We start from the raw sequence: 27664 nt of genomic DNA on the forward strand, positions 1-27664 counted from the left end.
TCAATAACTTTCATTATAATAAAAAGGCACCTAATCCATAATACATGGCAGTTATGAGGAATATCTGCAGGCTTTGGCTGCTCCTCTCTTTGTTTGGATTCAGTCTAGGTGAGTGAGTGATTTAGTGTCCTCGTTAGAAGAAATGTGGGATTTGTTTTCTAGACTTTTTTTGTCAAACCCCTCTCTGCACTTAGTCCTTATTGCTCACTGCATACTAGAGCTCTAGTATTATACATTTTTAAAAGATGGTTGATATTAAGTCTGTACTTTCCCTAAGATAACATTTCATCATACCACATTTTAAATGTTCATTGAGTTGAAATATCTACAGTGTGTGCATAGCACAGCGTTAGGCGCTACCATAGCAAGTCTGAGCACGTCATTGCCAAATGGATTGGAGCGTGTACAAACTTGACTATCAGAAGATCATGAGGAACATGTGCCCATCCCTGTGCACACCGATATCATGCAAAAATACATCAAAATGTAGTCACACATACACACACACACGCACACTTCTGATAAATTAATCCACCGACTCTAGCCTCATTTGCGCCACACTGATTGAATATTATTGACAATAATATTTTACTACAAATATTTACATTACAATTAAAGGATGAGCTGTTGCTATCTTGACATTTCTGTTTGCTAGAACGAATCATTGAAGAATCACTAATTCAATTCTACAAAGGCAAAGTAAGTATAGGCCAACCATTGTCCTACCATTAAAGGCATAAAAAGCCCAAAAAAATATACTGTAAAAAAAACCTGCTCACAGACACATTCTCTCTCACACACACACCCTCAGACACACTTACACACACACTCTCACATACATCCTATTACACATTAACACACACACACACACATAAAACACACATCCACACTTGCACACACACAATCACTCACACAATCACTTTCTCTCTCACACACACATTCACACACACTCTCCCACATACACACTCTCACACACACAGAATCACTCACACACACTCTCTCTCTCTCTTTCACATACACACACACACACACACAAAGACATAAAACACACAACCACACACGCACACATACACTTACACACACATACACACTCTCACACACACAGAATCACTCACACACACACTCTCTCTCTCTCTCTCTCTCTCAAAATTATATTTTTTAATTGAAATACATATTTTAAATACATGTATCATAAATACTGCCCATCCCTGTGTGTCCATATCACAAAGGAAAGTGTGGATGGCCGTCAGCCATTTTGCATTGAGACATAGTAAGATAAGTCTGATAATGTAAAGCACTACACATATTTCACATGATAAATGTTGTCATGAATTGAATTGATTCCCAAGAGTCCAAGCTTTCAAATAGTGTATGATATGACTATGCTACATAACAATATGATCCATACAGATCCATATGATCAAACAGTGTCAGTGGTTACTCTATGTCTTTCCAGTGTCATTAAGGAGAAAAAGTTCCAGATCCTCATGGCATAGTAGCGCTGTTGGACCTAGTAAGTACCCTCCTATTATTAGGCTACTAATCTGAGAAGTAAACAGGGAACAACAACTGAAGGAATATAATTTACATTTATTTATGGGAAAGGCTATTTGCACCCCTGGTACAATTAGCAGTGTATGCTATTCGTACCCTGGTGCAATAAGAAGTGAATTCTATTCGTACCCCGGTGCACACAGCAATGTGTCCTATTAGTACCCCGTCTGGTACAAATATCAATGTATGCTATTCGTACCCCGGTGCACAAAGCAATGTGCTCTATTAGTACCCTGTCTGGTACAAATATCAATGTATGCTATTCGTACCCTGGTGCACAAAACAATGTGTTCTATTAGTACCTCGTCTGGTACAAATATCAGTGTATGCTATTTGCACCCCTGTGCATTTAATCTGGCATATTGATCACACAATGTAATATATATATATATATATATATATATATATTTTTTTTTTTTTAAAACAAGCAACATGTTTTTATTGTTGTTACATAACAGGGTGTGAATAGCTCAGCTGTGTAATAGACACTCTGAATAAGGTATGCTGTTTGCATCAATGTACAGTTAGAAGTGGATGCTATTAATTACCCTGGTGTTTATAGTACTGCATGCTATTTACACCCTGGTGCATGAACTAGCTAATTGTTGCAATCAAAACTTCCATTTGAGAACCGATTTCTTGTTCAAATTGCGCACCTTCTCTCCAGAGACGTTGGTACACATGCTCACTCACTCTGCCAAACCGCATCACACGGGAATCGAACTCCGGTCTCCCACGTGCCAGCCCTTACCTGTTACCACTGCACTATCTGCTTCCACAAGGAGATAATGTTTGCAGGTAAATTTATAGTTTATAGGCCTGAATGTCATATTCACGAAATTTCTGTTAACTAACAAACTGACAGTTGTATGTGTTCACTGAACCAAGATTATGAAAGTAAAACACAACTTTTCAATCTAAATCTTAATCTGAACAGATATAGTGCGAAACCTTTCAGAATTCTTCACTTTCTGCTGACGAAAAACGAATGTCCGCCATGTTTTTTGTGCACGTGAGCAACATCTTTTTGTTGTTATGTCACAGGGTATGAATAGCTCAGCTGTGTGGCCAAGGCTATTCGTACCAGGGGTGTAAATAGATGGGTGTTATTTAGCTGATGCTGTAATCCAAAAGAGTCTTCTATTGCTCTGTGACTTTAATGCTTTTGAATGTTATTAACTTATTAAGTTATTATGTTATTAAATTAGGAACAGGTTCGAGTGATAACAGTACACTACAAAATGATGAAGATGAACCACTACCTAGTGAGTACTGTCCTTTACCAATTGGTCTCCAGCGAACAATTGGTTTCACAAGAGCACATTCTTCAGAGAAATATTACTTGTTGTCAATCTACACCCATGCTAAAGTTGACTAAAAAAAAAATCATCTTTTGGAAGTTGATCTTACTGTCTTAATTAAAAAATGAGGAAAAATCCAACCTTTAAGGACCTCTTTTTAAGTTTAGCATGGGTGTCTTAACGTATGCACAGCACTGTACATACATACATACATACATACATACATACATACATACATTCATACATCGACTGGTGGAACATACAACAGTATGTTGTACATCTACAGTAGTTGTGTAACTTTAACTTGGCTGCATGCGAGGCTTGAAGTTTGAAGTATGTCATGACACTGCTGGCCCAGGTCAGTTTTGTGGAAACTAGAAGCATTACTGATGAACTTATCTCCTTTGATAATAATGATGATGATAACCAAAACAACCAAACTGGTTTAGGCCCTTGCTCAGGGCCACAACAATGAATCAAACATTCCCGGCATCCATGACTTTTAAACCCAAGTTGATCAAGAAATCTTAATTTTCATTGAGAAATTCATATTAAAATTCTTTGACTTTTGAACAATTCCTTTTTGTAATCAGTGTTAGGTTGCTTGGTAGTGATAACAAGCACTACAACTCTCACTGGCTACTATGGAGACTCGGTTGTTTTACCTTGCAACTGTGAGGACCCAGAGACCAACCCCCGAACACTGAAGTGGGAAAAACCATCTCTGGGCTCGGTGTATTATTTCACTGAGGATTACACAGAACCAGAAGTACATGAGGAGTATGAAGGCAGAGTGGCTCTGGTGGAAGGTTCCCCTGGCAACTTGTCTCTGATCATAAAGAACTTGAGGGAAGAGGATGCAGGGTCCTACCGCTGCATTTCAGACTATGGAACTGAACATCTGGAGCTGATAATTGAAGGTAAAACATGATCATCCAAGGGCGTAGGTTTGGTCTGAGCTTTGGTGGGGACACTACCCACTAACTTGAATAAAAAAACTAAGATATATAAAATGATTAAAATGTGCTACTGTCCAATGTCCAATTATGTAGGCTACTACACTGTGTAGCCTACATAATCTGATTTTAATATGTAGGCTATATTTAACATTTATTTTCTATTTGGTCTGTTATGAAATCATGCCCATTTAAGCACAGCTCAGTTTTAAGAAACTTAAATACATGCATGCTTAGCATTTTGTGAAAAGAAATCATTAAGGCTACATTGACAAACTCTTAACCGTGAGCTGCCTGTATATTCTCTGATTCTAATATTTACAGATATCTAGGCGATGTAAGCACAGCTCAGTTTTAAGAAATGCAGCCTAAAAGACCATGTTGAATTTTGCTATAATTTATTTCAAAACCGGATTACTCTGGAACAGCTAACTATACACGGGAATGCATTACACCTTTGTGTTCGGTAAGGTCTGCTGTATCTGTTTCGACCTCACTCTGACCGTCACTACGGTCTAAAAAAGGAATGATCACCTTCGTTCTGCCTATCACCGAGACCATATGTCAACAAAGTCATGCCCATGACCTCCGAAGCAGAAACGACTTCGAGCTTGTAAATGGCGGAGATTGCTCCGTTCAGTCTCTCACCTTGATCGCCTCATCTGAGACCTGTGATAATTGAGCCACGTACTTTCACTGCTTTCTTGCTTTGACTGTGTTTGTTAGTCTGCATGTGGCGGTAACCTGTGTTTTTCAGGAAACTTCGTTTAACTTTGTTTAACTTGTTGGACGCCTTTCCTGAGTTCACCCCATACCGCACGGCGGAGGGGCTAGTGTGAGCCTGCTGCCTGCGTTCGCGCACTGCTGCGGGCCGCCGTTTCAGTGTTATTTTCCTTTTGTGTGTGCCAGGTTTCCGGGTTGTTGTTTGTTAACTACTGTGTACCTTATCTGGCTGTTCGTGGCTAGTTGGGCTTGGTGTGAGCCTGCTGGGTGCGTTCGGCACCGGCGTGAACCCACCGTTATTATTTCTGTTTACTGCTCTGGCAGCGGAACCTGTGTGGGCCTGATCAGCGTATGTGCTTTCGGCGGCAGGCGCTAATGTTACTGTGTGCTAGGCTACTTGCAAAAGGCAAGTTTAGCTGTTTGTGTCTGTGCTGTGTGTCTTTTCTCCAGTTGTCCACTGGTGTACGTCGGCGCGTGCGTTCGCACACTGGTGGCCGCCTTCTTTTTGTGTATCTGTTGTGTACCCCGTCGCTGCTGTCCGCGGCTAGCTGGAGCCAGTGTGAGCCTGCTAAAAGCGTGTCCATGCGCTGCTTCAGGCCACCCGTGTACTGTATTACACCACTGCTGTATCTCTTTACGGGCTGCTGCTTGCAGACCCAGTGCGTTAAATGACCAAGGTAAGTGCCTTATTGTATTGTATTGTGTTGTATTGCATTGTGTTTTTCTGTGGTAGGCTATGGCGGCACACTACTGCAGAGTCTGTAGGGCCACGATGGCCCCAATGACGGGCATAGAGAGTGTCCAGCTTGCCTTGGGGCCGCCCTCCTGGAGGATGTCGACAGCCCCTGCAGCGCCCAGCCTGTGACCTTCCTGGGGAGAGCGCGGCTCCCCGGGCTGACCAGGCATGTGGGCCGGGACAGTGTGGCTCACCCGACCGACCATCCCACTCTCATAGGCATGGCCGTAAGCATACGCACAAGCGTAAGCGGCAACATGAGTCCCCTTCCAGGCATGATCAGGTGGAGGTCCCTGGACCTGCTTGCTTCGGCTCCAGCTGCGTGACCCGAAGGTAATGGCCCGGAGTAAGCTTCAGATTCTCTCAGCTCTCCAGGGCACGTCATCCCCTTCTCTGCCCCTGGCCAGGAAGGTCTCTCCCCATCCAGGCCTGAGAGCCATGGTGCGGATGTTGATCTGGGTGATGTGGATGTGCTGTCGCTCCATGCCCCTCGTTCTATGATCGATGGCGTGGCCCGGGGGCGGCCTCCTGGATGAGCTACATTCAGACATGGTGGAGCCAACTGATGAATCCACGGTGCCAAGGGAGGTCCCGTCGGCTCCTTGATGTCACCCGGGTGTTGAGTGCCTCCAAGATCCTGGGTCTTCAGGCCCCTATGCCGAACATGGCTTCCCAGGGGCGTCTGGGAAGGCGTCTCGCACAGCAGCCCACCACCCTGTATACCCGTGGCAGTGGATTACGCGAAGGTGCTGCCCGGGCGGCATGGGGTAAGTCGCTACAGCCCCCCAATTCAATCCAGGTTGCCGTCAGCTGGCAAAGGCTGCCTATCCGGCCGACTCAGGGCTGGGGATATGCCACCCGGTCCGAGCAGTCCATCGCCCGCCTGGACTTCCCTGGGGCCTGCCAATGCATCTCCCAATCCACGCTGCCAGCGTGGGAGTGTGCCAAGGCGGACCGTCTCATCAGTCACTGCTTTGGCGGCTTCAGCCGCGGGCAGCCCATATGGGCAGCGCCCTGGCTATCACTCTGGCGGCTCTCGCGAAAAAAAAGCGATGAGCCCGGAGGGACCATGATACCAAGGGCCCTGGTGGATGCGCACTGTCAGCCCACTCCCAGCTGGCCGTGATGATGGGGGGAGTGCTATGGCCTCTGCCGGTGCTGTGCCGTGAACAGGTGTGGCTTGCCCAAACCTCTCTCCTGATGCCATCAGGACAGACCTGTTAGGTCTCCCGTGGTGCCTGGGCATGTGTTCCATCAGACTCCCAGGGGTGCTGGACAGAGTGGAACAGGCTGGCGCTTCTAGAGAAACTGGTCAGCGTGTGTGCCACAGGCGGGCTCCGGTTCCCCACAGGGGCAGCATCAGGTAAGTATGGGCGGTGGCAGCCTGCCCGAACACCACAGGTAAGTATCAACTATGCTGCCCCACGGGACCGGCGCTTTCGTGCACCAGACCAGAGCTCAGCCCCAACTCCCTGGCCCAGAGGGACAGCAAAGACCTTGGGGCGCAGGCAGAGGTGCAGGCAGCGGTGGCGGTCCTGCCCTAGGGATCAGGGGGCCCGTCGGTGCCCTTCCCAGCTGTCCAGGACCTCCTGGGAAGGGATTGTGCCAGACTCTTGGGTTGTGGCTACGGTGACTCACGGTTACCGCTAGTGTTAATTTTGTCACCTATTTTTAATTTAGTCTTAGTCTTGTAACGAAATGTCCTTTTTATTCTTTGTCATATTTAGTCATTCAAATATCATTTTTGTTAGTCAAGTTTTAGTTGACTAAAAGTCTAAATCATTTTAGTCTAGTTTTAGTCAAAAGAAAACTAAAAGGTATCTTAGTCTTAGTCAGTTTTAGTCAACACATTTTAGTCTTTTTTTTTTTTTTATAACAAATTATTTCTGATTACCATTTGAGTCAAATAGTGTTTCACACATCTCAATTTACCAACAATATTGTGTGTCCACAGGGCTACTCGTCTGTTATAATTACTCATTCTGATTTTTTGTCAGTCAGTATGTTTACATGCACAGGTAAGTCGAAGCTACAGCTATAGCTCGGCTGGGATTTGACCATAGACAGTAAAGATTTGACTGGACCACTGTCATATTCGTAGACCAGTGTTTCTCAAAGTGTGGTCAGGGGATCACTGGTGGTCCCAAAAGGTATCCAAGTAGTCCAAGCGAGCAGACATGGTAAAATATAATATAGATGAGTTGTTTGCAATATTGAACCAACTTGTATGTAAAACAGTTCTGCAACTAAGATATGCCAGTTTAAATCATACAGTATGAATCCACACAATAAGCAAAGTGCAAAGACAATAAGCAAGGTGGTTCAGTAGGCCTATTGTGTAGACTAATTATAGGCTACTGTTGAAGTTGAAGTGAACTGTATCTTTTTTTTTTAGATAGGGTTAGTTAAGTGGTCCTGAAACTGAAAAGGTTTGAGAAACACTGTCATAGGCCAAAGTATTAATGTTTTACTCCTTCGCTAGATGGCTTATATCGTAAACACAACACATTCCCCAAACAGACTCTCCATCTTAGCCATAGCTAACTTGCTGTTAACTTTCTATATTAGCTTTACTTTAGCAAACTTTGCATCATCAGTCTAACTAGTAAAATAGTTGACATTACATGATGAACATTTTCGTATGGACATTCTGGGGATGTTAATTTGTATGAGAGAAGCTTCAACTTCTGGGTATGTAGCATTGTGGCATAAAGCTTAGGTAGTTAGCTTGCTAACTCTGGCAGAAATCTCCAGTGTTCTTGTTCCATGTAGTTTCGTGTTGCAGCCACAGGGTTGCAGCAACAGTACGTAGACTAGCCTACAGGAACACTGTTGCATATGAACTCATTCGCAATATTTTGAAAATGTAACAGCTGGATATTTTGTAGATGAAAATGAAGAGATTTTATCTTAGTTTTTATTTCATGCAAAACATTTTAGTCTAGATCTTTTTCGTCAAAAAATAATGCATCTTAAGATAGTCTTAGTCAGTGTTTCAGGACATTACTGCCGTCTCATCATCGCCTCGCCTTAGTCATGAAAAAAAAAAAGGTTGTTGATCTAACATATTTCCTCTCGCCTCGCGCCTGACGAAATTAACACTAGTTACCGCCTACAGTTTCAACGGCGGCCCCCTACGTTTTCAGGGGTCAAGATGACGTCTGTGAAAGACCCCCCTTTTAAATTCCGTGCTTGTCAAGGGAGGTCCAGGGTTGCTTCTGATAGGGGCCATCTCAGAAGTACCGCTGCACACACGGCACACTGGGTTTTATTCCAAATATTTTATTGTGCCCAAAAAAGACGGAGGTTACCGGCCGGTCCTCGACCTCAGGCCCTTGAACCAGTACCTCAAGGTGCTGCCATTCAAAATGGTCCACGTTGGAATAGTGATTCGTTCCATCCAGGAAGGGGGAGGGTTTCGTCTCTGGATCTAAAAGACATACTTCCTTCCGTCCCTATCTGCCCAGCACACAGGTCCTTCCTCCGCTTAGCCTTCCAAGGCAGGGTGTTCCAGTTTCAGGTCCTCCCATTTGGCCTTTCACTGGCCCCCAGAATTTTTACTCGCGTGGTGGCAGCCGCGCTAGACCCCCTGCAGGTCCAGGGCCTAAAGATCCTACTGTACCTGGACGACTGGCTAATTTGTGCCCCATCTCAGGTGCAGGTGGTGCACGCATACACCAACACGTTCTGACCCATATCCAGGCCCTGGGTTTCACGGTCAACTGGAAAAAAAAGAGCAACTTGCAGCCCCGGGCCAGCAGGCGGATTTCCTTGGTGTCCTCCCCCACTCGGTCAGCATGACGGGTCTCTCACTCCACGGAGGGCAGACAGCTTGATCGAGGCTCTGACAGGCTTTTGGATGGGCAGACTGGTCACCGCCCACAAAGTCCAGAGGCTGTTGGGTTTAATGGCAGCGCGCAGCTGCGGTGGTTCGCCATTGGGCCTGCTGGAAGGCACGCCCCTGTAGTGTTGGTTCAATGCCTTTCAGCTCCACCCGAGAGCGACAGGCATGTGAAGTTGCGGGTGTCTCCTGCTTGCATCCGGAGCCCAAGTCCTTGGAGGGACAGGAGGTTCTTACTCCAGGGTGTTCCACTGGGGACCTTCTCAAGAGGCAAAGTCATCTCGACAGCTTCTCTGACAGGCTGGGGAGCTGTCTGGGAAGGGCTGTCAGCGAGGGGCATGTGGCCTCCCTCCTGGACGCCAGAGCACATCAACGCCCTCGAGCTGAAGGCCATCCATCTTGCCTGCAGAGGTTCCTGCCAGGGCCATGGCCAACATGTTCTGGTGAGGCCAGACAGCACCCCTCAGCAGTGTATCATGTCAATCACCAAAGGCGGCACGAGGTCCTGGCGGTGCCTCCAGGTGGCGGAGGAGTTGCTGTCATGGGCATGGCAGCGCCTGGCTTCAGTGAGGGCAGTACGTTCAAGCGTGGAGAACAGGGCGGCCGACATTCTCTCAGGACCGGGCCACTCGAGGGGAATGGAGATTGAACCCAGAGGTGGTCAGCCAGGTCGGTGAACGAAGGTGATCATTCCTTTTTTAGACCGTAGTGACGGTCATCCCTCGGTCTCACAGATCCATAGTTACATGCGTAACTTACGTTATTCTGATATATGGTTTGTCATGTGTTCCGTGAAGAGTGTGTAGGCCTACGCAAGGCCGTAGCCAGGATTTTTCAAATACCGAGGTCAGAGGCGTCGCTAGAAATGTTGCCCCATTTTGCCAACAACCATATATTTGTTCAGATTATGACATGTTTTGTTTATAACTTGAACCAACACACTTTTCCACAATATTATTTTTTTTAGATGCACCATCTGAGCCTTTTCCCAAATTGGCTTTGGATATTTATACTGGACCCTGCTCCATCTGTTATTAAGAATGAGCTGCTTCTCCTCATCAGTGTTAGCCTAGAAATCTAGACGCGCCCCTAGCGGCAGCTGCCAGGGCTAGTCTAGCAACTCTCCGTTGGCTTGTGAGCTCCAGAAATCGAAACTGAATCAGGCCAATGAAATCGTGTATAGAGTCGTTAGGTGGGCTTAACATAATGATTGATGGCAGAGTTGCAACGGTTTGGCTTGAATTCCCTGCTACTTGAAAACAAATAAGATGGATGTTGCTGTTGGCGAACAGTGTGACACGAAGTTAAGCTTTTATTAAGTTGGCAAACGCTTGAACCAGCCAACTAGTCGGCTGGTGGGAAACGCATGAGACTCATATAGCTGCCGCTGTCCTATTGCGTGCAGGGAATTTGAAAGACAACTGATTATCCCGCCCCTCGGACTGAGCACTGCGAACGGTGAGTGTCCAGACCCTACATTTCAATGTGGGTCTGGCTCGTCAGGCTACATCAGTGTAGCAAATGTTGCATAATTTGCAGGGTCATAGGCTGCAGATCTTGTAGGCTACCTTCTGACACAGTGAGTGTCACATCTTGACTCTCACTTGGGAGGGCCCTTCACCTATCATTTCCCTCTTCTCCTCTTTCTTCTCAACTGCCTGATTTCTATTACCTGTCTCCAGTGTTGGATTTCTTAAAACAACAAGTCTCTAAATTACTGAACAATAATTGATATAATTTGACAAAAGGTAGCCTAATATCTGTGCCATGAGATAATATCCTTCACAACATTATCCATCCTATATAACATTGATATAGCTTCGTTTTCAATGCAGGTTAGCTAACTGCATCTCCACTGAATTTCAACATACATTTTCATTATTTAGCATCTCATTGGTAGCCCTAGGCCTACATTCCTCACCTTCCCTCCTTCTCTGTCTGTTCTGCTGGCTTTCCAAAACGTTAACTTTGTGACAGCCTTTGTTCGGGTCAGGTGAATTAAGATTAGCCTACTGGCAGAAATGAACAAGACGCCAAGTTTATTTTGAGTTTTTTTTTTAAACTATGTGAGCTGCGCTATGATTAGTTAATTAGTTTAGGACACACTCGCATAGCCTACCTAGGACATATCAAAACGAAAAGTAGAGTCTAGAAATGGCCATCAATGGATGGTTGATGCAAAGATAATTGTCTCGGTCGGCTAGGCCTACTTAATAAATTAAACTAAACTTGAAGAAAAAAAATACCGAGGACATGACCTCGGTGTCCTCTATGGTAGCTACGGCCATGGGCCCCACGATCAGGGCCCGAATTATCTTTTTGTCTTAAGGGGATCTCTCTATCTCATAAAAGTTGGCACACCCCGCCACAAGATAGCCTAACAAGGCGACACAATTAAATAGCCTAGGAGCGAAAGTGGGCTTTTGCACAGTAACCTATGCCACGATAGGCCCAGACACACCTTTACAACAATAGACAGAGATTTTTCATATAAATTGATTCCTTTAATTCATTTCAACATATTATTGATTGTAATATTCCATATTTAATTTTAATTTCACAATACAAAGATAGATAAAAGGATTTACTCTGAGTGCCATTCTCAATTTCACAACGTAGGCTAACTCATTTGAAGCAGACCACCGCCCTCAGATAGGCTATCCTCAGTGTCAAACACAATAATGCATGTACTGTAGTATAACTTATACACAGGAAAATGCACTAACTGGCAGAAAATAATAAAGCCATTGCAGCCAAACTATGTTCTAGTATTATAGGCTAATGTGCACATAGTAACAACACCTGGGCGTTCAGTCGTCTCGTTTGTTGAGCCGTGGGAATAAATAGACAAACAATTTTGGAATTTGCACTGAGATGTTGTCGGGTAGCCATTGAATAGGCTATTCTGCCATCAGAGATTGCTAACAGGTGTTTCAAAATATCTGGGAACTTTCCGAGCTCTGAATGACAGAGGATAGCTACAGATCAGTTCACAGAATCATTGAAGTAAGCTGCATTATGGGCCATAATTTATGGCTTTGTTAATCAACATAGAAGAGGTAAGGCGCAAGTTCAACAGCAAACAGGACTTTTCCGCACGTATCAACCCATGTATGTAAATACACAAAACATTCTCATCAAAGCAGGGTAACTTCTTCAGACTTGCGAGTGCTGTCAAATCGATCGTATGCGGTTTGCTGGTCTAGTGGTGTGGTGGTGAAGTGTCATCATGCTGCGTTCAAGAGCGTAGGCGTCTACGTCCCGTGAGTAGCCTATATTTTAATTTCACGCCTGTAATGGTAAGAGATCACACAGGATAGATAATGTGGGTTGTTTAAGATTAAATTACAATGCCAGACACCTTCAGATATCAGAGACCCCCTCAGATTTTGACTTTGTTGCTTTCATGGGAGCCAGTCCTCACTCTATGGAGCTCGCCCTCTGGCTCCCACGTAATTCGAAAGCACTGCCTACGATATTCCAATCGGTGGCGAATGGATGTGAGATGGGCAGAGAATAATTATTACATCTCTTGAAGTTATTTTCTCGCAAACTGTTTATCACAGCAAACAGTGGCTAGCTAGCACCGTTTTAAAAGCTGAGAAAAGGCTCTTCATGTGACACATGTGTGATGAGAGTAGCCTACTTCTCGAGGAGTTCAACAGAGAAGAATGGGTGAATTTGGACGCACTTCATGGTTGTAGTGAAGTAAAGCTAAAGCACTGCATGCTGCGCAGGAGACTGCGGCTCACTGGTAGTTATTATAGGTAACTTCAAATCAGCGCGATTTACCCTTATAGGCTACTGCACATTACAAGATCTGTACGAGATGATCCGCAGCACTGAAGTGAGAAATGATTTAACTCTTTGTGTAGCGCATGTGAGCACTTTCCCCCTTCAACCTGAATATTGGTGGGGACATTTCAGTCGTAATTTGACATTGGTGTGGACACGTCCTTCGGTCCCCACGCAAATCTACGCCCCTGTGATCATCCCTCTTTCAATCCTTGTAACTCAAAGCTCCGTATCGATGTTTGCATGTACAGCCAATTTACCTCTCTGTCTTACTTGTGCAGCTTTGCGTTCTAGGGCTTGCCTATGAATATGTTATGTAAATTATCAATAACATGTAAAAGTTTGTGTGTGTATGATCGTGTGTGTGATTGTATGTGTATGATTGTGTGTGTGTGTGTGTGTACAGAGGTTGTGATTCTCGAGAGTCCTTGCCGTCTCCAGCATCTTCTCGTGTTCATGTTGGCTGTCCTCATCCTCCTCCTCATCACACACATCACTGTAGGAGCCATGATCATCCGCTGGAGGAACCAGGGTAACCTCAACACCTTACAACCAACTGGTTTTGCGTGTGTCTGGGAAAGAGTGTGTGAGTCTGCATGTCTGCATGGAGTGTTGTTACATGTAGGCCTATTGCATGTATGGTTTTGTGTGTGTGTGTGTGTATGTCATGGAATGTCAGTGTGTGTGTGAGAAAGAGAGAGAGTGAGAGATAAAAGGTAACAAGATAACTTGTTTGTTTTTATAGTTTTGTTTTCAACTGTTTTTTTAATCTTCCTTTCTCATTTAGGTATCGTCTTTTCTCATTCAGGTACTGCCTCTTGTCCTTGCAACTGAAAGTGAAAACCTGAAAGAATCTGCTGAGCAAAACATTCTAATTTGTATTTACTTTATATTTTTTATATCACACTACGTGACTTTTGTATTAAATGCTAATGCTTCAATAGACAATGACTTCCATGTCAGCAATGGTCAACTTAAAATATGAGGGAATTCTGACTCTACAGTCCCAAGTTGGAAGTGTAACTGTGATAAACAGTTGGTGCACTGATTAAAAATGATAAAATAATAAATAATAATGAAAATAATAAATTCATCCATGTCTTCAAGAAATGTCTACACACGCATTTACTTGTAATAAAAAAATCAGACAAAACAAGTCAAACTAGGTTTGGAAGAGCTATTGAGACAAAATCACAGATGAAACCAGATTCTTTTTATTATGTGTATGGTTTGTTCTGCAGGTCCGTCTGGCCTCGAGGCCATTGAAGCCCATTTCCAATGTCCCTAAAGCACAAGCATGCAAATACAATCGCAAATCCGGCATGGACGTGCATTTAATTGGAATTAAGTTGACAACTGCATCTAAAACCTTCCTGAACATGAGCTGCCATCAGTAGATGACGTGTAAATAATCTATATCCACTCAAAATGCAGCACAGCCATAGCCTGGTCCTACCAGACTCTCGTACAAACATTTCATTTGTACAGAGAGTCTGGCCACTTTCCATTGCCAACCGTTAACTTCCTTGAAGGTGAGTACTCTGTTGAAGTTTAAAACTATTGGATCTGCCCAGAGCCACTCTGAATCTGCCATAACCAATCGCTAACATTTGGTCGTGACGTATGTCATATGGTCAAACTAACGCACAACCTCAACGTCATCATTCTCAGCCACCCCCTCTGTTCGCTGATTGGACAGGTAAAATTTGGCCGGAGAAAACCCATGAATATACCAAAAACCCAGATGACGTACTGAAGGAAAATTAAAATTGAGCGGAAGTACGTAGGAGCACAGCCAGCCACAGCATCTATCTATCTATCTATCAGTGTGTTTTTAAAGGGGCGCTGTGTTGAATGTGTCCACTAGGGAGCAGTAGAATGGAATACATGGGTCCGATGGGTGAAATGCTGTTTTCTGGTGTGTTTGTATGAAAGTCTATGAAAGTAGACATTTAGCCATGTTACAGTTTTACAGTCAATTTGGTGCATTTCTTAAATCATCATTAACGTTTGCACAACAGTGCATTTCTCAAAACAAGAGGGTCTAAGGAAGTCTTTTTTGCTGAATTACTTGAAATCTTCACACCCGGATCGCAGTCAATTATTTAGATGCTCTGACATCAAAACAGAAAGTGTCAGTCACCTGTGGAACGGGCAAAGCTGTAAAAACCCTATCCAATCATCCTGAAAGGTCCGACAAACAAATGGATTTTGATAGGTCTATTAACCCTTAAAGGTGTAGGTTTTTGAACATTCTAAGTTCCGCAACAATTGAAGGTTCTAAAATTCTATGTTGAATTCAATGAACCCAGATATTCTTTAGAACGTTCATTTCTCAACATTCTCCTTACTCCTTTAAGGGTTAAACTGCCATATATCCCTTCCCCTACCCCTCTGGGTATTAAACTTTGTGCACCCCCCATACTAATCAAAGTATGGTAAGAGGAGAAGTGGAGGGGAAGGAGGTAGAGGCAAAGATCCTTGATTACTAGCAAGATAGAGCAACGTAATTCGTTACTATGGGAGCAAACGGGACAGTTCGGTCTGCATAAGTGGAGTGTCACCTTACGTCACTAAATAAACTTTCTCTCTTAATAAGCAATAAGAACAGATAAACCTAATTGTGTTCACAGTATTATTGTCTATAATCATGTATGATACCAATGAATCATTCTTTAGGACATGATATGAATAATTTAATTAGTCATGTGAACCGAGCTAGCTAGCTAGCTAACGCTAGCTTAAAATGCTATACAAGTGGATGGGAGTAGCTATGGCAATACAGCTATGCGCTAACAAGTGACTAGTAGTTGAAGGACTTCTCTTAAACTTAATATACTGTTGCAAATTCACTTGAGTATAAACTATCCACTTTAACTAATGTAAGTAATGTTATTCAGCTAGTTGTCATTTCAAAGAAATTACACTTCTCCGTTTAAAATTTTACCTTAGCTAAGAGGATAGCTAGCATGCTAACAACCGGACACTAACTGGCAGCAGCATGGTCTGATATTAAGTTATTTTATCACAAATCCGAACGCTAAAAAATTACACTTTTAGGCTTGAAATGATCCCAAACACTTACAGATTATGACAAAAATTTCCAAAAAACCCTCAACAAATCCAGAAAGACATAATGACCAATTTATTGGTAAAATTCCACAAGTCTCCATTGACATTAGTGCAGCGAGGGTTTACTCTGGTCTGCATAAAGGGGGATTTCCCCCCCTCCCCCTTGCAATAATCGAACGCTGAAATTGTCGAACGTTTGCGCCTCTCGCTCCGCTTTAACCCTCTCTGGTAGAGGAGGGAAGAGTGTGGGAAGTGCTTATCAAGTGTGTGAGGTTGCCAAAAAAGGTTGGGAACCGCTGCTAGGAGGTATTCTTGGTAAAGTTTTTTGAAGATAGAGGGACACTTCTGCTCTGATGGGACTTGGGACTTCTATCTGTCTATGAATCAATTTGAATGAAACTTTGCACTTTGAGTCCCTTTTTGGATGAACTAGAGTGGTGGACACTGACATTTTGGCGATGGGTCCTGTCTCAACTTTTCTGACTCGTTTTGAATCGCCTTTGACTACTTCAGAGTGGCTGCCTACAGGCATGCACAAACATGCAAAAACAACCCTTAACGTTCGTTTTCAAAACTGTGCAACTCACCGAGTGGTTAGTGGTGCTGGTGCCTGTGTTTGCCTTACAGCCAAGAGAAGGTGAGTAAAGACAACCTTGTTGGCAAATTGTGATAAAGTAATACAGTTGTAAAGTTGTACACAACAACAATAGCAACAACAACAAGATAGATAGATTGATACTTTATTCATCTCATGGGAAATTCTAAACAATGCAATCAGTTTTATAATGTAGCCCTCTTCTTAAATGCCATTGTGTGTTTAGCACTTAAACATTACAAGAAAGCATACATACATTTTTACTTTACTGATAAATCTCATTAATCTTTTATCTTATCTTAATTTGTAAGTTTCTTCCACGGCTGGGCATTAATTCCACATGGAATACATATGCCGATTCAGCGGAAACTATTTGTATCTGGTTGAATCTTTCCAGCAGTGTCTGTATGATAAGGTGTTGGTCATGCGATTCAATCGATCCACCGGCTACACACCGTGGACCTCAGAGCTTGCAATCAAGTGGACCAATGATGGGTTTAACCATAACCATATGGCTTCTAAAATGGATGGAATATGTGAACATGCACTAGCCTTAACCAAACTGCTCAAGATTCAAATAAGTGAGATTTTTATCACATACAAACAGTAAACATTTGGTTGTCTGGTGTATAAATACAGACAAAACAATAATTTTTAGTATTGACTTTTAATAGAACTTTTTTAAACGTTTTACCGAAAGTTAACTTCAGCTTGATGTTTTAGGTCAGGCAAAATATTGTGTACGGTGTTATTTTATTAATTGCCATAAGCTTATAAAATTCCATAATTGACAAAAAAAGAAATATGAATTTGAAGAGAGGGACTCCTGTGTGGTGGAACATGCCAGCTTCACAGATCCAGAGGAGAATCACTGGGGTGAGACTAAGCATGATTTACATTATACATGATCATTTACATTATAATTAACATTATCATTTACATTATAAATTATGCTAAACATTATCATTTACCGGTACATTAAACATGATGATTTACGTCAAACATTTTCATTTACATTAAACATGATCATTTACATTATGCATGACTATTTACCCAATCACTTATCAATAATGAAGATAGATAGAAATCTGATATGATTTCTTAATTTGATTTGATATGGTTAAAGTCACATGTGCATGTCTTGTGGTTGACAGATCCCTCCACGTCGACCTCAGACAAAATTAAAGTGGATATTGGGGTCACTGTTTTAGTGCTGAGAGTCATTCTGTTAACTGCTGGTCTGCTTCATCTAAGAAAGCAAGGGGTAAGTGAGCAATGGATTAAAAAAGCAAGCTCTTAAAATAAATAAATGATCTCAAGGTAAAGATGTGAACAAGGTTTTTTTTTCTCTCTCTCTCTTCCTCACACCTCCGTTTGGTGATCTAGGCTTGGCTACTGCACCTGCAATACATTGCCTGATACTAACCCTAGTCCAGGGATGAGAAAATGGATCTGTTATCCTTTGGCAGCCTATGACAGCCTGATACATGCTGACCCCCATTGCTATTTTGTCTGTTTTCTGTTTTTAAAATGAAAGTGTTTGTTTGTGTATGCACAAATGTGTGTATGTGTGTGGGTTTTTTATAATCACACATTGTTTTATGATTCTATTTTATTTTATGTTCTGATGTTTTCTAGACATATAGCTCTGGAAAAAATAAGTAATCACTGTTCATTTGAATGTCACGCACACGTAGGATCAGGAAAATGTGCAGGGGTCTCTTATTTTTTGCAGAGCTGAATATTGTATGCTTTCAATGCTTTCTTTCTTTCTTTTTTATGAATGGTCATGCCTTCAATTCAGTAAAACATTTTTGAATTAAATAGAATTCTATGAGGTGTCTTGACTACTATAAACTTTTTTAAAAGCATTTAAAGACGTGTGATTGAGCTTAGCACAATTTTTTTTTTCAAAAATGATTTATCATCAACCATTAATTATTATCAACCATTATTTTTGTTATAAACTAATGACCACATTTTAAAAGGCAAGAAACCTTTCCAAATAAAACACTGATATTAGGATGATACTCAAATAAACTTTTGTTTGTCTGTGTAACAAATGCATCCCATCCCAGTTATTTGTATGATGTATCATACCCTTAAATACGCAAACACCATGGTGAACTATTGTGTGATTCAGAGTGACTCTTGGGTCCAACAGAATTTGGAAAATACACTATTTTTCCCTTTTGTCAGCAGAAACACATATTTATAACATAAACAAGCAGCGTTTCTGAAACCAGGAACTGGTTTGAATACCAGTGGAGCTAGTTGGCTAGTTGATCAAACTTTTGCCAATTTAAAAAAAGTTCAACTCAAATGGTGATTCAAAGACCACTGTTCAACAGCAGCAGCATCCATCTTTATTGTTTTCAATAGCAGGCGCTGACTCTATACACGATGTGATTGGCCTGATTGAAGTTTAATTTTTCCAGCTCGCAAGCCAACGGAGAGTTGCTAGACTACCCTGGGTGCAAATAACATTTGCTGCCGCTAGGGTGTGTCCAGATTTCTAGGCTCAAGGCCAAGTTGTTCAAAACTAATCCGATCGGATTTAACCTTGAAAATGGGTTGTTCAAAGAGAAAATAGGATCCTGAAATCGGATTGTGTCATGTAATCTAAACTTTGTGTTAGTGGGACTGGGATAAATTTGATTTTAAAAAATCAGGATCACCCTGATTCAAACAGAAGGGTGGATTCAGGATGAATTTTAGGCACAAAATGTAAATAAACATTAAAGTTGGTCAAATATCACATTTGTATTGTGTATTTGCACTTGATGGTAGGCAATGGGCCTACTCTGCGAGAAATCTGCAGCTGCCACAACCACCGAGCTGCGGCTGACCTTACTAGCATCTAACGTTAGGTGCCTGGAGTCTGGAACTCTGATAACAACGTCAAGAACCATGAAACAACAAACTGTCGCTGTTTAAAACCACCGAGCCGCTAATCAGCAAGATCACCCATCATGACTTCAGGCTGTTCTGTTTCAGTGCTCTCCAGACTGCCAGTTAAAGGAACCGTATGTAAGAAATGTAATTCAATTAATCATAAAATGGCCCTGATTTATCACTAGACATTAGGAAATCATGCTAATTTCAAATACTTATATCACTGACAACAGTAGTCCGGCCAGGATATTGTCATTTAAAAAAGTGAAGTTGCAGCCCTCAACTGATGTTGATGTTTACATATTTGTGTTTTAGCCTGATCCGCCACCCTCCACCTATCTAGTATCACATAGTCAGTAGTGTTTCGGCATCTGGGTTGCCAGCTCTGCTCTAGTTACCACATCTGCGGTGTACACAGCTCTACAGTATTTTGAAAGTGATTGTAGTACCAGTTTTGGCCAAAATCCTACATACCGTTCCTTTAATTCTCTGGGTTGGTCAGTTAAAAAGAACTTAATTAACGTTACATCAGTTATGTCACTGCCGTGTGCAATTTTACGAATTTTCAGCTGGTTAGAAATTGGACTAATTTCATCTTTTTTTTTTTTTTACTTTTTATTATTTGTTAATTTAGTTTGTTATCTGTCTTGGTGTCACGGGTATGCTGGCAACTACACCGCTCCGTCCGACATCTTATGTCAATGTCTTGTGTGTGGAGCTCTTTGGGTTGCACTCTGCATGTTAAATGTGCTATACAAATAAAACTGCCTTGACTTGACTGCTGTATAGAGTCCTGCAACGGGTTGGTTACCCGTATAAAAGTTGCTCAAACGGGTGGATTGTGACATTCCTAAAATTCATGGGCAGGGCTGCGGGGGGATAATGAACTCCTTGCGGGTGGGTAGCGGATGAGAACCAAACAGTATTTTAGTTTGCTAAAATAAAACATAAGACATGTATGTATAAATTACCATTACCACATCACAAATATGTGTTTTAGTCAATAATAGCCTTTGAACATCATGTCACTACTGCGACTTTGATTTCTTTGATGCATTTCGCAGTTGGAGCGTTGCCACTTGCCAGCAAAGGCATAGGCCTACATATAGCTAGGCCTATTGTTTGTAATGCTCATTGTATTTTTTCTTGTAGCCTTATATTAATAGGTCTATTTGTGTAATGTTCTGATGCAGTGGGCTATGGTTCATTATTGTAAGATATAGCCCTAATGCAAAATGTTAAAGAAAAATGCCTATTTAAAGGTACCGATGGTAGGATACTTGAATCACAAAAGAAAGCGCACTTTAGGCTATATTGTTTATTAGCTTAAGATTTAGATTGAATGTGAAACACTCAAATCAAATGTGAAAGTTGATAGGGGCGTGTTAAATATTTGTATTAGGTTGGTTATATTGTAGCCCTACGTGCTCCAATAGCACAAAAGAAAGCACTCGTTAGGCTGTTTCCTAGAGCCTATATTGTGATGTTGAGAGGTGCAAGATAAAAATAAAGCACTTTAATTGGAATGATTTTAGCTTGTGTGTGATTTATCGCGGGCACAGGTCGGGTAACGGGCCAAATATTAACGGGTCCAGAATTAATTTTGATATTATCACGCCGTAGTGTTAATTTTGTCACCAATTTAGTCTTAGTCTTGTGACGAAATGTCGTTTTTAGTCTTTGTCATATTTAGTCATTAAATATTATAATTATTATAATATCATTAAATATTATAATTACTATAATATAATTTTTGTTGGTCAAATTTTAGTCGACTAAAAGTCGTCATTTTAGTCTAGTTTTAGTCAAAAGAAAACTAAAGGTATCTTAGTCTTAGTCAGTTTTAGTCAAAACATTTTAGTCTTTTTTATATGACAAATTATTTCTGATTACCATTTCAGTCAAATAGTGTTTCACACATCTCAATTTTCCAACAATATTGTGTGTCCACAGGGCTACTCGTCTGTTATAATTACTCATTCTGATTTTTTGTCAGTTAGTATGTTTACATGCACAGGTAAGTCGAGCTACAGTTATAGCTCGGCTGGGATTTGACCATAAAAGATTTGACTGGACCACTGTCATGATCTTCGTAGACCAGTGTTCTCAAAGTGTGGTCCAGGGACCACTGGTGGTCCGCAAGCTATCCCAAGTGGTCCACGAGCAGACGTGGTAAAATATAATATAGATGAGTTGTTTGCAATATTAAACCAACTTGTATGTAAATCCAAACAGTTCTGCAACACTGTCTATTTAAGCCAGTTTAAATCATATGAATCCTCTGACACAATAAGCAAAGTGCAAAGACAATAAGCAAGGTGGTTCAGTGAGTAGGCTAATATAGCCTACTGTTGAAGTAGGTCTAATCTTTTTTTTTTTTTTTTAGCTAGGTGGTCCGTGCATTTCATTTTTATTGGTTAGTTCAGTGGTCCTTTGTCTGAAAACGTTTGAGAAACACTGTCGTAGACCCAAGTTTTAATGGTTTACTCCGCCACGCTAGATGGTGATATGCGCCCAAATGCAACACATTCCCCAAACTCTCCATCTAAGCTTATATGCTAGCGAACTTTCCATATTAGCTTACTTGCTAGCAAACTTTGCATCATCAGTGTAACTAGTTAAATAGTTGACATTACTTGCTGAACATTTTTGTATGGACATTGTGGGGCATGTTTATTTGTATATGTATGGGAGAAGCTTCAACTTCTGGATATGTAGCATTGTGGCATAAAGCTTAGATAACTCCGGCAGAAATCTCCGGTGTTATTGTTCCTTATTACATGGCTCTTCAGAGTCCTGCAGAATGCTCCATTCACTTGAATGGGCCTTCCCAACATTTGGTGGTCTGCTCAATAACAAACCGTTGCTAAGTATAACAGACCGCTGTCAAGGAAAATGGGCTTTTTGCTTCTATTTCATGTCTTTCATATTACTGCGCAAGGACTGGAACTTCATTAAAAAGTGAAAGTAGACGGTTGATCAGCTGTGTTCTAAAGAATGTTTGATTCAAGTTCAGCGTGTACTGAACTATTTGTTTCTCACCAAAAGCCACGCCAATACGGTAACAAATAGGCTATAGCCTAGGCTATGTAGGCTAAAGAGTCACATCGTGGGGAGTTTAATGTTTCGTTTTGGCAAGTAGCCGTGTAATAAGTGGGATAATGTATAGAACGCCGGTCATTATTGGGAAAATAAGTCCCTTCAGGGCGGAACAAGACCCCTCCGCTGCGTCGCGGACTTATTTTCCCAATAAAAACCAGCGTTCTATACATTATCCCTTACATGTAGTTTCATGTTGCAGCCACAGGGTTGCAGCAACAGCACGTAGACTAGCCTACAGGAAAGCTGCTACGCATGAACTCATTTGGAATATTTGAAAACATAACAGCTAGATATTCTGTCTTCTCATTTTGTATCATCAGTGCTAGGTTATTATGCGTGCTGGAGATGTCATAAAACACATTCCAATTGGTCTTGGATTGGCCGTTCTCAGTTTTAGTTCTGGGAAATATAGTCACCCTATGTAAGCACCATATCCCAAACATGATAAAAACTGGGATACTGAAGTGCATGTGAAGGAGAAATTTTGGATTACTAACATTTTTATGAAATAGAAGTGATTATTAAATCATTTTACACATATTAGAAGTGAATACTAATCTACATTTATTACATAGAAGTGATTAACATTTAATTTTCTTATATTCTGTGTATGGTTTCTATACATTCAATACTGTGCATCAACTTTGCTTTGTCAGTCATTTGCTCTCTCCATGTCATGATTTTCTAATAAAGGTCATGCGACCCCCTTTGTCACGAGTTAAGGGTATTCTGCCTGAGGCAGTAATATTAGGAATATCCCGACAGGAACTAGACTATGGCAAGAGAATGCTGAAGGATGTATATGTATTGTATTGACCAATTATCTACTTACTTGGAGTAGCCACATGACTTGCGTATGGCGCATGGATCACATGCTATGTCCAAGAAGTGTCCATGTATTGTTGTATTTCTGCATGTATGAGGATTTTTGGAAAAGACCATTGTACTCATGTAATTTGTATTACCAATGTAATTAACATGCATAAGATGGGGCTTCGCCCTAGAGGACTTTGAGTAGTGTTACTGGAACATGCTGTTGCTAGTGACCTACTTCCGGTATCGTGAATAAACCTGCAGTGGTTCCTCACACCTGAGTGTTGCCTGGATATTTTAGACCACAGCATGTAAACGCTAACCTGACAATAGCCAGATGAATGTCGTTCCGCTTAGCTCCGCCTAGTTTCACTCACATCCATCTGGGACCTCTTCCATTGAGAGTGATTTCTGCAACCGACGGGAGTTTCATAGATGTGACCAACCCGATCTCACAAGCAATGCAAATTATGAAGTAAATGCGCAACACTAATACCAGTGCGTATGAATTCATCGCATAAAATCAGCTAGTGACACATGCGCAGTAGCCTACATATCAGCTCACTCAAGCAACATGGCCACGCCACGGCCACCTGTCAAAATCATTTTTTTATTTCATAAATAAGTTTCGTTACAATAAATAATGGTTTGGTGTAGGCTAATTCATGAAAATTCGTTTTGATAGCAGTACTTAAAATTTGATAATTAGGTAACCTTTTGGTCCGCGATGCTAAAGGTTTACGTTTGTAATACATAAAAAAAAAATCGTTTTTTTTGTTTAGACCCATGTTTTTATGAAATAAAAAAATGATTTTGACAGGTGGCCGTGCGTGGCCATGTTGCTTGAGTGAGCGGATATGTAGGCTACTGCGCATGTGTCACTAGCTGATTTTGCGTATGAATTCATACGCAATTCGGTATTAGTGTTGCGTACGACTTCATACGCATTGCTTGTGAGATCGGGTTGATGTGACATAGCGTAGAAGCGACTATGATACTGTTATCAGCGTCACGGGTTGGCTTCGATGTGAGTGGTTGAAGTAGCACGTCAATAGATGACGGACAAGTGGCTTATTCAATCATGTGCAAGCATTTTTTGATTAGGCCCAGCCTTCTGAAGCAACACTTCAATGGATCGGTTCCAGATGGATGAGTGAAGCTAGGCGGAGCGAAATTCATCTGGCTATTGTCAGGTTATGTAAACGCAGTCAATGACTGGAAAAACTACTAATATTATTCTGCTTGTGTGGCCTGTAGATATTCATCTGTTTGTTCATCCACATGTGTGTGTAGGACGCTCATGAGTTCCTCTCAGAGTGTCTGCTGAGGCTAAGTGCCATTGGTCAGGAGCTGGCCATGGGGGACGTGGCCTACCAGTGCCCAGTGGACAATCTGCTCTCCTTCCAGCTCCACTATATAAGAACTTGCCAGAGAACAAATGAAAAGTCAAAGTAGAAGTATATACTTTTTTGATCCTGTGAGGGAAATTCAGTCTCTGCATTTATCCCAATCTGTGAATTAGTGAAAAACACACTCAGCACACAGTGTGGTGAAGCACACACTAATCCCGACGCAGTGAGCAGTGAAGGGTTTAGGTGCCTTGCTCATGGGCACCTCAGCCATTCCTACTGGTCGGGGTTTCGAACCGGCAACCCTCCGGTTACAAGTCCGAAGCCCTAAACCAGTAGGCCACGGCTGTCCCTCTCAGGTCATGAACAGTTTTCGTATTATTTTCACAGTTGCCCACAATTTCGCTAGTAGGTACTTTGTGGATCTACTGGCTTGAGCACCATGCCAGGACAGGAGGGGTCCCTAACCTCTACCCTGTAAGGTGGAGTGGCTTGGTTGTAGGGAGATGGAATGGGACCAAGTGCTACCTTTGCTGGAGGCAGAGAAGGGGCAACGGGATGTGCCACAGAACTGGCTCAGAGATGATCTTGCGTTGGCTATCTCTATTCCGAGGGAGCCATGTAGTTTTTTCCTGACATCTGCGAGCACAGTCTGGATGAGGGGAACTTGTAACGCCCCTGGTTGCCTCAGTCTGAAGTCCATGTGGCATATCAACAAAATGGTGGGGCTGTTCCTTAGGTACATCGGCATAGGGACTGTGAGGCATAACAACCTCCGTGTCAACATGCCTGTGTTCCTGAGGGACGGAGCCCAACCAAAAAGTATTTGGGAGCATCGTCTTCAAGTTGAATATTGTTCACTACATAAAATCACTGCTGTGAACCCAAAGGCCCTTTTAAGGGTCACCCTAGTTTGATGTCCTTCTCCCTGCAGGCTGCCCAATCTGGGGCAGACGTGCTACAGTACGTCAACGCTGTGCTGCAGTGTCTCATCCACCTGCAGTCCCTCTGCACCCAGCTGCTGCTGCAGGAGGCTGTGTGGAGCATCAAGGTGGAGGCCCTGCTGCTCAGGTAGGAACAACTACTCTATCTCTTTCTATTTCTACAGACATGGACATCAAGGCAGCAGCGGTCTTTGAGTTCAAGGAGAACATCGCCTGGTACAACCAGAGGAACACCCAGAACTTGACAACAGACACATATACAAAGACTTAGCAATGTCCACACAGGCTACTTTTAGCTTTGTTGACTTAAAAATACTTTTATCCAAAACGACTCATAACACATAAAACAAGATATACATACAAACATGCATTGCCTTTTCTTATCTGTCATTTAGATGTTTTCAAAATATAACAATTTTTGTGTCATAACAAACTTTTTCCACTTTGCTTTGTTGTCAGAATCTTTGCCTTTGCTTAATATAATGTCAAAGAGGACAAAATTAATCAAAAGTATCAGAAAAAGATTGACCAAATTAGACATGAAGCTAAGAAGAAGGAGGCTAAACAGTACAAGCTAAACTGAAAGAGTTAGCAAAGCTTGGAAAAGAGTGAAAATGGAAAAGATGTATAAGGCTGAGCTGAATTAAGAAAAGGCAGCTAAAAGAAAAGAAACAGAGAGAGCACATAAACACCTGTACTTCAGCATCCCGGTTATGATTGGGGCTTTGAAGTATCCCAGGTTATCTATTAGCGCATGTAAACATCATATCCTGATTTCTCGAAGCTGCCGGCATCCGTTTTACATTATAATTCTATGGCGTAGACCGTATTTTCAAAAAAAGTCGTCGGCTTCTTTTAAAACGCGACCGCAACCGTCTTTTTCTGCAGCTCAGAAGTTGAGACATATTCAACTTCTAGCGGAAAAACGCCATACGTCATGCTGTCCTTTTTACAGCTGACCAATCACAAGCGGATTAGTTTACAGAGACCTGTGTTTTCCCATGACAACAGGTAAGAAATGAAGAAGGTGACAGAACACCGGTCGAGAGACTCATTTTAGTGTCTGAGCATAGGGAATTGTTTGACACGACTTCACAACTTTACCATAACATACCAAAAAAGCAATAGCCAACCCCAATTTTTTCTTCTGCGATATTTTGTATCCACACGTAACGTTAGTCACTTTGCCTATCGCTAAAAAACACTTCTGCCTGCTTTTTTGGAACAAGAACGGTGGCAGATATTTTTTCAAACTGAAAAAATAGTCTGCAGCTTCTTTTGTCAGAAAAAGACGTTAAGTCTGAACGTAGCCTACGCCCTTATCCCCGTTTCTAATTATTGCATTAGAAACGGGTGTAAGATGTGCTATTCTAACTTCATGTCACAAGGTCGGTCCGTTTGCCGCTCACGGGCCTCAAACCTGCCACCTTGATACACACACAGGCATGTGAGACGAATGCTCTAACCACTGAGCTAAAAGCCCAGGCTTCCAACTCAGCGGTTAGAAGCATTCTTAAGGTTAGGGCGGGCTGTGAGGATTTACACGGGCAACTAGCACGCTAGCTCAGTCTGCCTCCATTACATTTATGACTGGTAACCGGAATACTATTCATCATGTATACTGGGATATTAATAACTGGGTTCTCTATGTGTTCATGTAAACACCATATCCCAAATATGATCATAACTGGGATGTACCTAATTATTGGATACTGAAGTGCATGTAAACGCAGTCAGTGACTTGAAAAGGAACAAGAGTGCTAGACTAATATTATTCTGTTTGTGTGGCCTGTAGATATTCATCTGTTTGTGTTTGTTCATCCGCATGTGTGTGTAGGACACTCATGAGTTCCTCTCAGAGTGTCTGCTGAGGCTAAGTGCCATTGGCCAGGAGCTGACCATGGGGGACGTGGCCTACCAGTGCCCAGTGGACAATCTGCTCTCCTTCCAGCTCCACTATATAAGAACTTTGCCAGAGGTCAAATGAA

At 42.1% G+C, this 27664-nt stretch overlaps 1 protein-coding gene across 2 annotated transcripts; it reads left to right on the forward strand.

The window, feature by feature from the left end:
- On the forward strand, nucleotides 1–27664 carry LOC125287601 (hyaluronan and proteoglycan link protein 1-like). Of its 2 annotated transcripts, none has more exons than XM_048233523.1 (6): nucleotides 1–108; nucleotides 1457–1513; nucleotides 2763–2819; nucleotides 3449–3775; nucleotides 25667–25803; nucleotides 27514–27664. In XM_048233523.1, the coding sequence occupies exons 1-6, from the start codon at nucleotides 45–47 to the stop codon at nucleotides 27661–27663; spliced, it is 792 nt and encodes a 263-aa protein (XP_048089480.1). In that variant the 5' UTR covers nucleotides 1–44; the 3' UTR covers nucleotide 27664. The 2 variants fall into 2 exon arrangements, with proteins under 2 accessions (XP_048089480.1, XP_048089481.1); XM_048233524.1 differs by lacking the exons at nucleotides 25667–25803; nucleotides 27514–27664 and adding exons at nucleotides 13313–13438; nucleotides 13694–13992.

The sequence above is a fragment of the Alosa alosa genome, chromosome 22, assembly GCF_017589495.1.
Source record: "Alosa alosa isolate M-15738 ecotype Scorff River chromosome 22, AALO_Geno_1.1, whole genome shotgun sequence".
NCBI classification, from domain to species: domain Eukaryota; kingdom Metazoa; phylum Chordata; class Actinopteri; order Clupeiformes; family Clupeidae; genus Alosa; species Alosa alosa.

Coding starts and splice junctions, on each gene's coding strand:
- LOC125287601 (XM_048233523.1), top strand. CDS start 45: ATGGCAGTTATGAGGAATATCTGCAGGCTTTGGCTGCTCCTCTCTTTG. Junction 109..1,456: donor TTTGTTTGGATTCAGTCTAG/GTGAGTGAGTGA, acceptor ATGTCTTTCCAG/TGTCATTAAGGAGAAAAAGT. Junction 25,804..27,513: donor GTGGAGGCCCTGCTGCTCAG/GTAGGAACAACT, acceptor ATGTGTGTGTAG/GACACTCATGAGTTCCTCTC.